Source organism: Leopardus geoffroyi, chromosome D1, assembly GCF_018350155.1.
Source record: "Leopardus geoffroyi isolate Oge1 chromosome D1, O.geoffroyi_Oge1_pat1.0, whole genome shotgun sequence".
Classification (NCBI taxonomy): domain Eukaryota; kingdom Metazoa; phylum Chordata; class Mammalia; order Carnivora; family Felidae; genus Leopardus; species Leopardus geoffroyi.
This window is the reverse complement of record NC_059329.1, coordinates 109,397,227-109,413,606: the sequence shown is the minus strand read 5'-3', so window position 1 is coordinate 109,413,606 and position 16,380 is coordinate 109,397,227. Positions and strand designations below refer to the sequence as shown.

At 51.4% G+C, this 16,380-nt stretch overlaps 1 protein-coding gene across 2 annotated transcripts in view; it reads right to left on the bottom strand.

The window, feature by feature from the left end:
• Window positions 1-9,037: 9,037 nt before the first annotated feature.
• PACS1 (phosphofurin acidic cluster sorting protein 1) overlaps window positions 9,038-16,380 on the bottom strand; it is a 156,200-nt gene continuing 148,857 nt past the window's right edge. For both annotated transcript variants that reach the window (XM_045486830.1, XM_045486831.1), the window contains exons 20-24: window positions 15,072-15,114; window positions 14,678-14,813; window positions 11,981-12,207; window positions 10,648-10,767; window positions 9,038-10,494 (exon numbers count right to left, since the gene is read on the bottom strand). In XM_045486830.1, the coding sequence (XP_045342786.1) occupies window positions 10,379-10,494; window positions 10,648-10,767; window positions 11,981-12,207; window positions 14,678-14,813; window positions 15,072-15,114 (642 nt within the window). In that variant the 3' untranslated portion in view covers window positions 9,038-10,378. The remainder of the gene's footprint in view (window positions 10,495-10,647; window positions 10,768-11,980; window positions 12,208-14,677; window positions 14,814-15,071; window positions 15,115-16,380) is intronic.

The following is a 16,380-nucleotide window of genomic DNA, read 5'->3' as shown; positions in this document are numbered from 1 at the left end:
GACTCAGAGTCCACCAGGTTTAGTGTCCTGGTGGATGCAAGAATTCCTTTGGCACCATCTGATGGAGAGATGGTCCTACAGGACTTGACCTCTAGGTCAAGTATGTCCCAGGACAAGGAGCTCACTACATTCTGCTGTGAGACTGCTCTAAAGGCTAGGAAGTTTTTCCTTAGCCCCCAAAGTACCTCCCTATAGTGTTCATGGACACCAAACTGAAGCCGTCTTCAGGAAGGACAGCTTTTCTCTTTTGCCGTTGGAGATACTTGGAGATGACAATGGTGCCCCACCCAGTCTTTGCCTTGCCTAGACTGACAAACACTATCTCTTTCTCCACCCTTGCCCCAGGTTCCTGACCCTTCTCCATCCTAATTTCTCTTTTCAGGGTGTATTTTAGGGGTCAGTCCATACACTGCTCAGAATGTGGTGCTCGGTCCAGAGCTCAGGGAGCCAGACAGGGAGTGAACTTCACAGATCATAGAGGGATGGTCCCGCCGCTTAATGAGAGTGCCCCCTGTCCACTGTGAAGTCGCAAGTCAGGCTAATTTTGACAGCCACCACACTGTCTGCTTGGGGTCAGCTGGTCAGCTAAACCTAGATTGTGTACATCCTGGTCATATCCAGCCAGGTTAATCCAGATCCTGTGCCTCTGCCAATTCCTTTTTCTCCCTGTGATTTTTAAAGGTAGCTAATATAGCCCTATGATGCAAAATTCAAAAGGCACATACAAGAACTGTACTTTCTTTCTGACCACTGTCCTCGGCCCTTCAGCTCTCCTCCCCAGGATCTCCTACTGTGACCAGTGTCTGGTGCTCATCCTTTAGGCTGTTTGTTCTAGTGCAGAGCTGGTTTATCCTGTCGGTTTCATCTGGTCAGTGTTCTTCCAGGGCCCTGCAGGTAGGAGTCTTTGGTGTTTGGGATCTGTCTTCCTTAGTCCTTACTTCAGCCTTTTCTCCGGAGGAGTGCTGGCTAGGGTGTGATAATCCAACCTCCCATGCAGGGAGACTCCATCAGATCATGACTGCATTCCCAACTTGCCAGCAAGTTCCTGGGGAGGAAATGGAATCTGGAGCTCAGGGCCCCTTTGTCATTTTTATTGAGTCTCAGTTTCTGAATCTCTTGTGCAGGGACTTTATTAGAAGGCTCTTTTTTTTTTTTTTTTTTTTTAAATAAAAGTTTTTGAGTTTATTTATTTTGAGAGAGAGAGTGAGGAGAAAGTGAGGGAGGGACAAAGAGTAAGGGAGAGACAGAATCCCAAGCTGGCTCTGCACTGTCAGCATTAGAGCCCAACGTGGGGCTCAAACTCCCGAACCCATGAGATCATGACCAGAGCTGACATCAAGAGTCAGATGCTTAACCGAGCCACCCAGGCGCCCCTAGAAGGCTCTTCTAGAGATTGGGATTCATTGGTGCAAGGGTGGGTCCTGGGCATCTCTTATTACTTCAAAACTTCAGTGGCGTCTGTGCTGTGCGCCCTGGGTTGAAAGCTTCTGCTGAGATGTTTTTACAGGTAAGGAGACTATGGCCCAGAGAGGTGAAGGCAGCTGCACGTGCAGAGAGAGCCTGCTGTTCTTGGGGGGCTCAGGCTCCCAGGGACCACCATGTCTTTCTCTCATCTACAGTCTGGTTATTTTGTCCCCGTGTATAAGGCAGACTGACCACACGGGGCAGAGGTCAAGAGAACTGAGGTCAGATGGCTGGTTCACACCCATGCAAAAGCACAGTTGTACACGCCCTCAACATGGCCTCAGGCAGGTCCATCCAGAGGCACTGAACAGACACCTGTCTGCCACATGCACACCTCCACGTGCGTGTGTTGATAGGCCCACGTAGGTGCATACCATACATAACCAAGCACAAACACACATCCACAACCTCTGCTTTCTTCTCTTGTGCTTTCTCTCCGTCTAATAAAGGAGCACATTCCTCTTACCATCTTTTTCCAGTCGCCCTTTATGACTCCTCCTGGATCCTTGCTCTGGCTTTCCTGCTCCCTGCAGTCTTTGGTGCTTTCTTTGTGATTCTCTTTAGGCATCTGGCCCTGCTCCTCCCTGTGTACTGAGTGGAGGAAGGCAGGGTCTGCCCTGCTGGGTTCGCAGGGCCTTATCTTGCTTTCAGTGCTTAATCTTGAATGTGTCCAACCTTTTTAGCCACTTGGCTTTTTATCTTGTCCCTGAGGATTCTACTGTGCATCTCCCAGGGGAAGAGACTGTTACTTATCCTGCTCTGTTCTGCATTCCCCCCACAGCTGCTGGTCTCATGCCAGGCTGCTGATGGGTGCTCTGTTGATGGAGAAAAAGGGAGGAGTCTGTCCCAGTGGTGATTCAGCTCCTTATGCCATTTTCCGCAGAGCTTATCAGCTTGCCCCCGCCTGTCCCATGCCTGGGCAAGTTGTTCTTGCTACTTTTAATGTTTGCTCTCTTGAAATCACTCCCACTGTTCTGCCCCTTCCCCTTGGATCCTCAGAAGCACGCATCCCACTGAAATCTGTGTTCTTATTCTTTTTTCTTTGGCTAGTTTCACTACTTTTCTTTGAAGTGTTTGGGGGGCACTTTTTTTTTTTTTAAGTATAATTTATTGTCAAGTTAGCTAACATACGGTGTATACAGTGTGCTCTTGGCTTCGGGAGTAGATTCCCATGATTCATCGCTTACATATAACAACCAGTGCTCATCCCAACAAGAGCCCTCCTCAATCCATACCACTCATTTGCCCCCCTCCCCTGCCCCCTCAGTTTGTTCTCATCGACCCTCAGTTTGTTCTCTGTATTTAAGAGTCTCTTAGGGTCTGTCCCCTTCTCTGTTTGAAACTATTTTTCCCCCCTTCCCTTCTGGGGGGCACTTTTTCCAAGCATACATCTACCCTGAAATGTCAGCACGTTCACCCTTAAGTGCTCAAGACTGGAGGCTTCTTAAAGGTCATGCCTCCTTCATATGACGAGCAGCTCACCGCTTCCTGAGGGGCCTGTTCCACCGTGAACATCCCTGGTTGTCAGTTCTTTCTGCCACCAGGTCAAGAATCAAAGCTGCTTAGAGCTCCCCTGAGAGGCTCCTGGTTCCTATCCTTGTAGCCACTTGGCAAACCTGCATCCCCTCTACCTTGTGACCTCCCAGCTAGACTAGAAGTGTCATCAAGCCACTCAGTGAGAGGGCACACAGGCTTTGGGGTCATACTTAGCTAAGTTCAGTGCCATGTTTCTCCATCTGCCGGCTGTGGGCCTTTAGGCATGCTCTGTAACTTCATCTGTTTCCTCATTTGTAAAATAAAGTTCCTAAGACTTACCTCTTTGGGTCCTTGAGAGAACGGAATAAAACAGCAGAGTTAGGATCTTAACATTATGCCTGGTACATAACAGACACAGTCACTAGTAGTTATTTATTAATATTATCACCACCAAGCTTACTATTTGGTAGACCCCGTGCTAGTGAATGGAGGGTGGGGAGAAAGTATATGAAATGTTGGGCAGTCTCTTACGGTGTTGTTGGAGGGAAAACACATTTGGGATGAAAGCGAGCAATAAACAAGGCAGCAAATGGAAAGGCACGTCTGAATACGAGGGCCGAGATGTTTGGTGCTCGTAATAGGTGCCCTACATGGTCAGGATGGAGGGAGCCCGGCCCAGGCTCCCCAGGGAGAAGGGGTGTTCTCACCTTCTCCCTCCTGGCTGCTCTCCCGCATGTTAAGGAAGCTCCAATCTTCATCCAACCCAGATCATTTCCCTGAGCTCCATCCAGACCTATATATTCAACTCCAATTGGACACTCACTCTGAACAGCACACACCACATACCACCCTTGCCCTAAAAGCACCATCTCCTGCCCAAATCTCCTCCAGGGATGTACCACCAGCTGCCTGTTCACCTAGAGCAGCCAGCCAGTCCCTATGCTTGGCTCTTCTCTTTTGGCCCTGAACCTGTTGATCCTGCCTCTTAAACTGGACTACAGTCTCCATTTTCCTGCACTGCTCCTACCTTCACCATAGTCTACGTCTCTGTCCCATCCTTTCTCAATTGCTGCAACAGCCTTCAAACTCTTCTGGTCTTCAGTCTTGTTTCCTCCAATCTGCTGTCACAAGGTGATCTTGCTAAATTCCCTCACCTCACTTTTCTGCCTAAAGCCCTTTACTGGCTTTCCACTGATCCCAGGATAAAGCGCTCAGTCCTCGCTCAGGCACAGAGTAATGATAATCACAGCTACAAGGCTCCTCAGTGCCCCAGCCACTTCCTTTCTCTTCCGCCCTATTACTCACCATGCCCATTGCTTTTCGGCCACGCTAAACCACATGGGGGTCTGAGAAGAAGCCAGATTCTCTCTTATCTCTAGTTTTTGCTATTTCCTGCATCCAGAACATCCATCATGTCAGGCATCTTTAAGATGCCACTCAGGTGTCGTTTCCTTTGTGACATATTCTTGGATACCCCTTTCCCCAGGCTAGATTAGATGCCCTTCTGGCATGTTCCCATGCAATGTGTCATGCTCTGTGGCAATTGTCTATTTGTCTGTCTTCCCTGCTCACCTCAGAGTTCCCATATAGGTAAGAACCCAACCCCGTATTCATCCTTGTACCATCATACCTAGGACAGGAACTGGCCCATGGTAGGAATACATGTAGGATGTATGGATGATGGGAAATTTGGGATCTGAGTGCGGCCTTGAAAGATGGTCTGGAGTCAGATGACCTGAGTTAGAAATCCGGCTCCTTCTCAGCCGATCTGTGTGCATTGGACAAGTGATTTAATGTCTCACTCAACCCTTTAGCTAGCCTTTTAGTGTCTGCCATACGCCAGAGTGATGGATGCTGGAGATGTAGCCTGAGTCTCTGCCCACCTGGAGCTCCCATTCTAATGGGGTACAAAGACATTTGTTGCAGGTGACGGTGAATGCCAGGACTGCAGAAAGGGCTCAAGTAAAGGCTAACAACTGGGCTTTGGGAAGGGAGGTTGGGAAAGCCTCTCTGAGGAGGTATCCTAAAGGCAAAGGAGGTAGCTCTGTGGGGTGGGGAGAGCATTTAAGGTGGGAAGAGCCACATGTTTGGGCCTGGTGCAGGGAAGAGGGATGTGATTACTGCAAGATCAGGTGTGGTTCAAGGGTGATGAGCGTGGGGGAGAGAGCAGCTGGAAGTGAAGTGAGGGGTAGTGGGGCTGGATGTGCAGGCCCAATAGAGCACGGGTTGGGTGGCTATAGATAGCCACTGAAGGGCTCTAGCAAGGGAGTAAGGCACTCTGGCTTATGTTTGGGAACTCTCTGAGAGGCGGAATGGACAGGGGTCACTGTGGTGACACAGGACAACTAGGCAGCTTCTGGCTTAAGTAACAGGATGGATCCTGTGTTATTACCAAAACTGGGGAGGATAAAGGGAAATCAAGAGTTCTGTTTGGGCCGTGCTAGGTTTGAGATGTCTGTGAGTATTCAAGTCATGTAAATGCTTAAAAATGAGAGTTAGAGTTGGGACAGAGAGGGTAGGGGGAGCTCTCTGACCTTGAGCTTCCTCTTTGGTAACAAGGAAGTATCAGCTGGATTGATTTCCTACGGCTGCTTAAAGTAGTCCATGAAATAAACCACATGAAGCACTCTGGCAGCAGCCTGACTAAAGAAAAATGCCCTCGGGTGATGTTGAGAGGGCTGTCCGTGCCGTCCATCCCTGGACATGGCAGTGGGTGATGAGAAGTAGTTTAAAAACAGGGATCTGAAATCTGCTATCTAGAAGAATTCCAAATACTGGATATCGAGGAAAACCTTTCATTCCTTAAGTGTAGGCTATGCTTAGTGGCTTCCTTCCTAAGAGCACAGTATGAAAGGGGGTGTGACTTTACTAGTCAACACTACCTTGGCTGACAAATCATGTTGATGGCAGGGACCCTTGGCATGATGTGCTGGCAAATTCCAGTCGAGGGGCATTCTACAAAATACCTGACCAGTATCCTCAAAACTGTCAAGGTTATCGAAATTAGGGAAGGTCTAAGAAAATGTCACAGCCCAAAAGATTACATGTAGCGTGGTATCTTGGATACTGGATATCTTGGATTCTGGAATGCATAAAAGGCTTCAGGAAAAAACTAAGGAATTGGAGTTAAATATGGACTTTAGTTTATAATAATGTGTCGATGTTGGGTCATTAGTTAGGATAAACATACCATGTTAACAACAGGAAAAACTAGGTGAGGGGATACAGAAACTCTTTGTTCCATCCTTGTAACTTTTCTGTAAGTCTAAAACTATTCTAAAATAGAAGTTTGTTTTTAAATTAATAATAAAACCAGCCTAGAGTTGGTATACAGGTTAGACAGAGGTCCTTCCACCTTCTGCACCCAAATGCCATCCTTTGTCTTTAGAGAATGTTTCTGGCAGCCCAGTCCAGCTTTCACCCTTGAGGACTGAGCAAGCCATCTCAATGTGTAGATAGGAGTTGCCTTGTTTTTGGAATTCTGGAAACCATTCCTACACAGCCTTTTTCCTCCTCTTTGGAGTCTATCTTCTTACTCCAGGGCCTATGAGAAAACTCAGGTATGCTTGGGGCTGAGGCATTAAAGTGTCTGAGTGGTGCATCTGGACTGGGGACTCCATTCTAGCAGCACAGGCCTCTTCATTCACTCTGTCAACAGATATTCATTGTGTACCTATGATGAGCCAAGAAGTATCCTGGATACCAAGGATATAGCAGGTAAAAAAAAAAAAAAAAAAAAAAAAATTCCTGTTTTCTCGGAGCTTACTCTCCAGTGGGGAGAGACAAACAAATGAATAATTAAGTGCCAAGGAGTGAGACGTGCTAATAAGGAAAAATAAAGAAGGGTGAGAGAAAAGAGAGGTGCTATTTTAGACAGGTTGAGCAGGGAAGGCTTCTCTGAGGTGACATTTAAGCCAAGACTTCAATGAGGGAGCAAGCTGCATGGACCTAGAGGCAGGTGCAACAGCTTGTGCAAAGACCCTGAGGCAGAACGTGCCCGGTGTGTCCGAGGCATGTAAAAGAGGCCAGCGGGAGAAGGGCAGAGTGAGAAGAGAGATCAAGCGAGGAGGTCAGATCATATAGGCTTTGTGGGTTATGATGAGGGCTTTGGATTATATTCTTAGTGGGATGGAAAGCCATTGGACAGTTTAACACAGACTGATTAACATTTTAAAAAGCTCTCTCTGGCTGTTGTGTGAACAGACTACAGGAAGAGTAGGTGGAAGCACAGATAGTTAAGAGGCTATCAGAACATCCAGACAAGAGATAACAGCAGCAGTGAGAGGGGTAGGGAGCTGTTGGGTTCTGGATCTGTCTCAGGAAAGCCTATAGGATTTGCTGGTGGACTGGATGTTGGGTATGAGAGACAAGAGTCAGTGGTGCTTCCAAAGGGTTTAGCCTCAGAATGGAAGAAGAAAGGGAGAAGTCTGTGCACAGGGGAGCATTTCATACCACAGGGCTGAGTGTGGGAGAGAGAAGACCAGAGGCCGGAGCCCTGTGTTCCCCAGTGTTCTGAGGCTGGGAAGCTGAAGAGGGTAACTTAAGGGAGGTCAAGAAAGGGCGGGTCAGAGAAGTGGAAGGAGAGCAGAGCGCTGTCCACTGGTCAAGTGGAGAAAGTCATTCTAACAGGCAGTGGGCATGTACAGGACAGGTCAAGCAAGAAAACAGACCCTTGGATGTGGCCGCTCAGGTCACTGGTGACCTTGGTAAGGGAGCTTCTGACGGGGCTGTTGAGGAGAAAAGCTTGCAGGAGTGCAAGTGGAGGCGGGGAGCATGAACAACACTTGGAGAATCTCACTTTAAAGGGAGCAGAGCCATGGCGTGGCAGTCAGAGGGGATCTAGAAGCAGAGAAGTTGTTTTTAACCAGGGAGCTGTTCCTGCGTGTTGGTGTGCAGATGTGAAAGATCCGGTAGAGATGACGATGACGGCAGGAGAAAGGGGGCAACTGCAAGAGCAAAGCCCTGGAGGTGGGAGGAGGGGAGGCCCAGGATGTGGAGTCAGACGCAGCTGGCTGGGGGTTGATGCCTCTTCCTCACCCTCATCTTTCCCATCATCTGCTCGGTCTCCTCAGTTCTAAGCTGGACCCACACCTCTCCCGCCTGGGACTCCCGTGAGCCCCCAGGTCCCCGCAGCCCCTGCACTGCCTGAGCCCTCTCCCACTGCCTCCCACCCTGGAGGCCTCTCCTGGAGCTTCCACTCTGCCCCGAGGCCACACTCACATCTTCTCTAGCTCACCTTAGACACAATTTGACTTCTGGCATTTCCTCTCACGAACCAAACTTGTTCGGTAACTAACATGCAGACTGCATTTCTGGGACACTTTCATAGACCTCACTGGACTCTTCCCCTTGGGAGGCAGGCATTATTTCCATGTTTCAGGCTCAGAGAGTTTGGTGCAGGGCCACACTGCTGGGTCCCAGAGTCTCCCTCCAATAGGTCATTAGACCACAGGGCTTGGGGAACCAGTGACAGCCCATCCTACCCGGTCATACACTCCTCTGTGGCTGTGTCCTGCAGGGCAAGGATGCCAAGTCCCAATCTCTGGGCACTTCACCACGAGAGGAAGGTTGGTGTGCAGGCCTCTCTCCTGGGAGTGTGCAAAGAACCAGGCACCCAGAGAGCAGGGGCTGTGACTGTGTTCCATCTCTAAGTTAAAGGCAGGCAGGAAAGCCAACCTAATGACAGACCCCAGCTCCACCCTCTCCCCCTAGGCCTCAGACTTCACCAGCATCCAAAAACTATGGCAGGACATCAGCCTAGTAGAGGGAAAGAACCCAAGTTCTAATTATCAATCAGAAGACAGAAACTGCCCTTGACACGTCACTGTCTTGGGAAGTGGGATTTGGGGATGGTGAGTCCCAGAGAAAAAAGGTTATTTTGGTGTGAGAAGAGTGTTATTTCTGTTTCTGACCTCTGCTTGCCTCATACCGGGAAAGACAGCTTCATGCCTGTTTCTATAATTAAGGAAATGAGAATGCGCTTCTTCCAGCCATTTGAGAGGAGTTGATTTTGAGAGGAGTCGGCTGTGTTGTGCAGAGGGGAGAGGGTCGGATAGATCCTGCATCACAGTGAGAGGCATAGAAGCCCAAGCCTTGCTAGTTGGTAAGAAATCACCAGTTTATTGAATGAAAAACCCAACATCCACTCAGTCCCCCAAACCCCACCCCTCTCCGGCCCCAAGAGAGCAGCTCAGCCCAGGAGATGCTCTGGACAGCAGGGCAGAGCAGGGGTATAAGGGCTGGAGGAGTTTGGGGAGGTATGGAGAATGAGAAAAACACTTTTCAAAATGAAGTTCTGTGCAAAAACTTCTAGAAGGGGTGAGGGCAACGGTAAAGCTCTGGAGGTGCTGGGGTGGTGGACAGAGGGCTGCGGCTGGGATGGCGGCCCTGCGTGCTCAGCTTCTCCTGAGAAGGCTGATGGTCGAGGCTGAGGAGTTGGCTCAGACCCCCATGGCAAGAGGGAGGGTTTGGAGCCTGCTGGAGAGAGACCTGGCTGGGAAGGTGGGCTCTCTGTCCAGGTGGGAGGTGGGGAAGAACACACTAGGGAACGGGACACAAACGGACATGGTGGGCGCGGGGAGATGTAGGGTCACAGACAATATGCCGGTGGGGGTCTGCCTCCCATCTGTCCCAGTCTGGAGTTCAGGAAGAGGCAGGCTGTGCTGGAGGGCAGGGGGTGGGAGGCAGAGGGAGGAGAGTCATCAACAAGGGGGAGCCACAAGGACAGCGACTGGTGCCCAAGCGAGTCACATGGAACCACCAAGAGACTGGCTGTGCAGAGAACCAAAGAAACACTCAAGGATGCTCGTGACATCTAGGGGGGACCTGGGGGTCAGTGAGGAAGTCGTGCATGGGGGAGACCAGGAAGGCCCCTCCACCCCAGAAATACATGGCATCACCACAGAAATGCGGTTCTGGGGGTGAGGGAGGGGTGGGGCTGCTCCTGTGATTGTGGAGGGGAGGGGGTCCCTTGGGCTCAGGGTGCCCCTCCTATCCCACACTGGGAGAACCCACCGGAGTGGGAAGTGGCCCTGGGCCCCACTTGAGGGGGGGCAGGTTGGGCAGCTGGCAGAGGGATGGGGAGGGCTGGATTCCCTGCTGTGGGCCAGGGTTCCAGGTTTCCTATTTCCAGGAAGGAACTGGTGCCATATGGGGAGACTGGAAGTCGGTGAAGGGAGGCCCAGAGGACTCAATTCCAGGGATGGGTGCCAAAAGGCAAAATCGACACGCCCCAGCCTGGAATGGGAGGGAGAGGACTGAGCAGGAGGGAGGGGAGCAGCGTCCCCACTGGCAGTGTCCTTCAGGACTGGGCAAGAGAGATACAGGCCTCAGGGCCAGGAAAGGGGACGCTGGACCCAGGCCTGCTGGCCTCCCCCTGCCCGCAGGCGGTGAGGCTGGTGGCAGTGCCAGGAGGGAGAGTGGCCAGGAGATAGTGCCCTCAGGTGGCCTTGCTGCCACTGAATAGTCCCACTGGAAAGTGCTTGACATGGGTGGGCCACTGGGCCGCCAGCTGGAAGAACTTGATGTCACTCCACTCGACTCCGTCGATGGACACTGGGGTGACAGGGGAAGGAGGGGGTGACCAGGGCTGCTAAGGCCACCTCCCCAGGGTCCCTCGGGGAGGGCCATCGCCTCCCTCCCCGCAGAGTCCCCTGCCCCTCTTCTTCCCGCCCTGCCCAGCACCCCTCCTCCCGTGTCTCCCCGTACCTCTCAGCATGGTCTGCTGCTGCTTGGCAGAGCAGATGAGGCGGCTGATGCCCTCGATGACCTGGCTCTTGGAATCTACCTCCTTTTCTCGAGGTTTCTTGCTCAGGAAGATCGTGGGAACTGGAAAGCAAGCAGAACCACCTCTGTCACAACCCTTGGAAAAGTATTCAACCCCTCCCTTCTCTCAGCCCCACCGGCCCCTCTTCCTGTGTGTGTGTGGTGGGGGAGATGATCTGCTGATGGACATCCTCTCTCCCCAGCTCTGGGTAGGCAGGCAGCACGTACCAGGATCTTTGAGTCCTGCCCCCTCCCAGCATAGGCCTCTCCTTGAGCTTCAGTATCATCAACTGTGTAACGAGGACCTGGGGCCAGTTGGGTCTCTGAGGTCCCTTCCAGCTTGGGTGTCCTAGGTAGCCTGTAGGGCAAGGAGCCTGTGCCCTTGGGCTCCTGCCTACTCACTCGCACCCACGTAGGGCCGAGTCTGCTGAGGCTAGGAGGAGGGAGGCCACACCAGAGTGTCTGCACCATCTCTGTTCTAGGGATGTCGGGGCTGCAAGGAGAACACATAGAGCTGTCAGGCCTGCCCTTGTTGCTCTGGCTTTTGGCCTGGCACAGTCCCCCGCTTGCCCTCAAGAGGAACTCTGTGGAACAGAGGCACGAACAGAAAGGGGCCCAGCTGCTTTGGGAATGCTCTGAGGAGGAAGGGTCCAGCGATTAGAGAAAGCCCCTGACAGCTGGGCGATGCGTGGGGCTGGGAGGGCCCATGGGTCACCTGGCAGACTTGTCTGCTATGGCAGGTGCACAGCCAAATCAGCAGAACAGACGGCAGCAAGCTCTGCCCTAGCCCTGGCCTGGTTGTGGGGATTCCTGCCTCATACTCTCAGAGCATAGGACCCAGGCCACCCCCAACTCTACCTCTAGTGACTTAAGTGCCCCATCTTATCCAAAATGGGCTGTACTCCTCTTAATTCTTAAACAACAAACATTCTGCTTCATGGGGACACAGTGATGTCCTCCTCTGTCACATGGTCCATCCCTGAGGGTAGTGGCTGGAAAGGCTCCCTTCATTATGGCAGCACTAACTGCCTTGGCCCCTAAGGTGCTGATGTTCAGCAGGTAGGGACCAACTGCTCACTGGGAACATCCATTTCCTTTGTTAAAGAAGGAACGGCCTTGTCTCGCAGGTGATGCAGGTCCCCGGGCTGGACCCCATGATATATGTGCTCTTCACCTTCATCCAAAGATCTCCCAGAAGCAGATTCTGTCCCAGGCCCTGAGAGGAGATGGGGAACCCCGGTGGCCCCGACTGTCCCTGGCCTCAGATGTCACTTACCTTTCTTGTTCTTCTCTTTGGTGACCACAGTCATTGCCATGGTACCGGAAAGCTGGGCCTCCCCACCATGGGGCAGGCGGGAAACCTGCACTGAGCGGAAGACGCTCTTGAGGGTGTTCTTGGAACTGGCGTCCCTCTTGTCACCTTCCCTTCTCCGCTCACCAGGGTGGCCCAGCCAGTAGTCCACCTGGAGGCCAATCACGTCCCCATATGGGCTGTTGGGGCTCCTGAGGAAGGGGAACAGGAATGGAGAGTAGGCTCTGCCTTCAGTTCCCAACTACATGGCCAGGTTGGAGGGCCCGGGGGAGACTGCCAGGCTCTGGGAGGGGTGAGAGGAGGCGGCAGATTAAACGGCTCTGGGTTCCCTCCAGTCTCATGGAATTGGTTCGTGTGGGAAGGGAGAGACAGGCTGATCGGAGGACAAAGCCAGGAGCGGGTAAAGACCTGAGACACTGTGAGGGAGCCAAATACAAAGTCACAGGGCGATAAGGGAAGCAGAGAGGAAAGGAGCTTTAGGAAGAAAGCCTGCATGCATACATACACACACTCATGTGCACACACATACACCCCCCCCCAGCAAGCACGTATGCACACATATACACACACATGCACATACACATGCACACATATGTACACACCCAACGAGCAGAGCCCAGGCAAAACCCAGCCAAGGGCTGGAGAGATTAAGTGGGGCAGAGACAGAAACACCTTGGCCAGCTCCACAGCAGCCCCAGGAGGGAGAGCTGATGGTTGCTGACCTGCGGCTTTCTCTTATTTATGGCACTTCTAGCTCAGGGATAATTTTAGCTCCGAGGGGAAAAAGGGCTGATGTTTTCTTGAAAGGAGGCGTCAGACACAATAGGTACACAGGCTACAAAAGTCATCTGACATTTCTTTCTCCCTACTTTCAGTGGTTCCATTAAAAACCAGCTTAAATGGGATAGAAAAGGAGGTCGAAGTTAAGGGCTGGTCCCCAGACCCTCAGGAAGCCTGGAACCATGAGGCATTACCGGCTGTGTGGGACTTCCTCCTTTCCTGCACTGTCCCTTCCATAAACCAGTAGAGACCACATGATGGGAAGTGAAAAGGGGAGGAGAGGGTGAGGGTGAGGGACGATGAGGGTTGGGATCCGAGGTGCAATGCAGGCTTCTCGCCATCTAAGAACATTCATGTTCTTCAGGGACCATGACCTTGTCATTGGTGTTTCTGGGACAACCACGGGCTAGTGCCTCCCCTCCCTGCTGCTGAGGACCATTCCCAGGAGAAACACAAAGAGGTAAGGCAGAAAAAGGGAAACAGGGAGGAAGAAGGTGCAGGAGCCCATTTCTGTTCCTGACTCACACCTGCCCTTTTCTCACCTCCCAGCCTGCTCCCTCAAGCCCCCTGCAGGAGCATTCTGCTCCACACTCTGTCTGTCATCTCCTCCTGTTCTCAGGCCTGGCATGAGAGGTGCCTTCTGAGAGGCCACCCTGACTGCCTGATCTAAACTATGGGTACTCGAGATCCTAAAGAAATTCCTTCTCCTTTCAGAACCATCCCCCTACTATTTTTTCAAAGCACTTACTGCAACCTACACAATTTGAAAGTTTTTGCTGCTCTGGCATTGCCAGGACCCAGAAGCCTGAGCTCCGGGACTAGGATGAGCCTTTCTTATTTGCTGCTACAGCTCCAGTGCCTCAAACGGGCACTCTGCTGACAGACAGACTGAATGCATGAGAGAAGGCAATAATACCTCCCATGTGCCAGGTACCAAACCATACAGGTTCTTATTTAAGCCTCACAAACTGTGACATGGCTATTTCAGTCTACTTACAAAGATGAAAATGAAGCTTAGTAACTTGTCCAAATGACATATTCTTTGCTTGACCAAACTTTAGAAACTTTAGTCTGGCTCCCAAACTTTTTCCTAGGCTCATTTGTGTACATCTTTGTAAAATCCAGTTAGCAAGAACCCTGCTAAGACAGTTGGCAAGAGCCCCCACCCTCCCTGTCTGATCACCTGGGATACCTGCTCAGGTTCCTCATCCGCCACCACCCCCAGAAGATGTCTGACACCCTGACCTGTCTTCAGCAAGAATCTCCCGACCCCTAATGTTTCTTCTTAGTCATTTTCCATCCACACCTGCTCCCTGGGTAGAAATCCCCACTTGTTTCGGTTGTGTTGGAGTTGAGCCACCGCCCCCGCAAAATCCATGGCAGTGCTCCCTACACCTATCTCAATGGTCACACCTTGAAGTGGTCTCTCTCACTGAGCCTTAGAAAGTGTCGTTGAGTAATTAGTTCTTTACCAAAAGCTAATGTAGCGGACCTAACACAGAACCACGACTCGAACCCAGGTGTGCAGGACTCCCGTGCCCACACTCTTTCCCCCTCGCTGGGCAGTCCCCCAGCAAGACTCCTGTACAGCACTTTACAGGTTACAGAAGGTCTCTCTGTCATTTGTCTCATTCAATTCTTTTACCTGGGAGACAGGGAAGAGAGTATCCTCCATTGTTCAGGGCTGTTCCACTTGCCCGGCTAGTGACCGAAGTCTCTGAATTCGAACTCCAACGTCCTTGCCACTAACCTGCCTTCTACACTCAGTATAACATCACTGTTATACAATGCTGCAGGCGGGGGTGAGGGGGCAGTTAGTACGGTTCCTGGGCCCTGAGGGAGAGGGTCGGTGGGAAGGAGAGGTATGGGCAAGAGCCTTACCCCACAACGGCGAGGGCACTGCTCATGGATGGGGACGAAGGAGGAGTGGCTGTGGTATCTCGGCTCAGGCCTGAGCTGGAAGGCGGTGATGTGGAGGGCACAGTAAGGCTGACCACAGGTGAGTCATCCCCATCACCTGTCAGGGGGACAAGCACAGGGGGACAGCCAAGGGGTCAAGGTACCCCTCTGTCTCAGCTGTAGCTGAGCTTTTAACACCTCCCCACCACCCCCTGCCGCCGCTTCACCCAGGAAGTGAAGGTGGCCACAGTTTTCCTGCTCAAATTCTGACTTAACCTTAGGAGCCCCCAAATCTTCACCTTCTGGCCTGCTGGACTAGAGATGAGCCTAGAAGGCATCACCTCACTTCACAGAAGCAAAAGAATCCCAGCCTCACCTGCAGTAGAGGGAGAATCTTCAACCAGACCCACCTTCACCACCTGAGAGAAAGAAGAGATACCGCATTAAGTCCTCTCACTAAAGCTGGACACATTTTGATCCAGTTGGAAGCAGGTGTTTGGACACAACAGCCATTGCTATATATTATTTGATCAGAGGCTTTTAAAATCTTTGCAAATCCAGAGCAGCCCAGATCTGTAAGATACGTATAAAAGCCCAGTTCCAAACAATGATGTGGGGGCACATGAGGCCTTGTGGCTCATCTCTAGGGAGGGCAAAAAGCCACCTTGAAGGCAGGAACCATTTCAGTATTCTGATCTCATTTCTTCTAAGATCACGTGGGTAGGAGGCCATTTTCCCATGTCAGAGAAGTAAAGAACCGCTCTGAGAAAGCTTAGTAAGACAGGGTGTTGCAGGGGAGGAGCTCTCTGAAAGCCTGCCTGTTGCACCAAGCAGGGGAACATGCTGATGTGCTGATACCAGCTTCATCCTTTCCAGATCTGTTGGAATCTGGGACAATATGGATAAGGAGGTGATCCCAGGCACCTTCCTGCCCCTTTCCTGCCTCAAGGAAGTGGTATTAATTTCAGCTTCCCAAAGGATTTTAGATTTCTCATAGAGAATTCTGGGAAGGACAGAGGGGGCCCTCCAGCGGCCAGCAAAGGGCACAGCTAGAAACAGACTAAATGTTACAGCTGTGACTTGAAGTGACAGGTGAATTCCTGTGAAGTAGCAGGCCAAGGGCCTAGCACCAGGCAGAGGTGCAGCAGAGCTGAGAGGTCACAGAAGCTGCACCCTGGGGACTGACAGGGAGTGGAGATAACGTGCAAATGGTCCCGTCACGGCTACTTAGAACACAGTGCTGCTATTCACTGAAGTTTGTCCCAAATTCTCTATGCATCCTTATTTTAGTTCTCGGAAAGTAACATACCGACACTCTGAACTTCCTGGACACAACTCCCTTGCTCCCCTGGCATTATATGAGGCTGCCAGTTCCTTTGTTGGTTTAAATTTTAAATTTTTAATATTTCTCTCTTGTCTGTGAGGCCAGAGTGTACAGCAACCCATAGCTCCACAAAGATGTGTATCAAACCATCAGCTTAGGCTACAGGCTGTGGTCTGGAGCCTCCAACATGGCAATGGAAGTAGCCCCAGTGGCTAACAGGAACTGAGTGGATCATTCAGACAGTAGGCTTTAGCAAGGCACAAGAAAGGGCAACCGAATTTCTCCAGGCTCAGGGATCTCCCATGATCACTCAAGACATCCAGAGTCTGGGACGAGCAAAGAATAAGCCCTTCATCTGCTT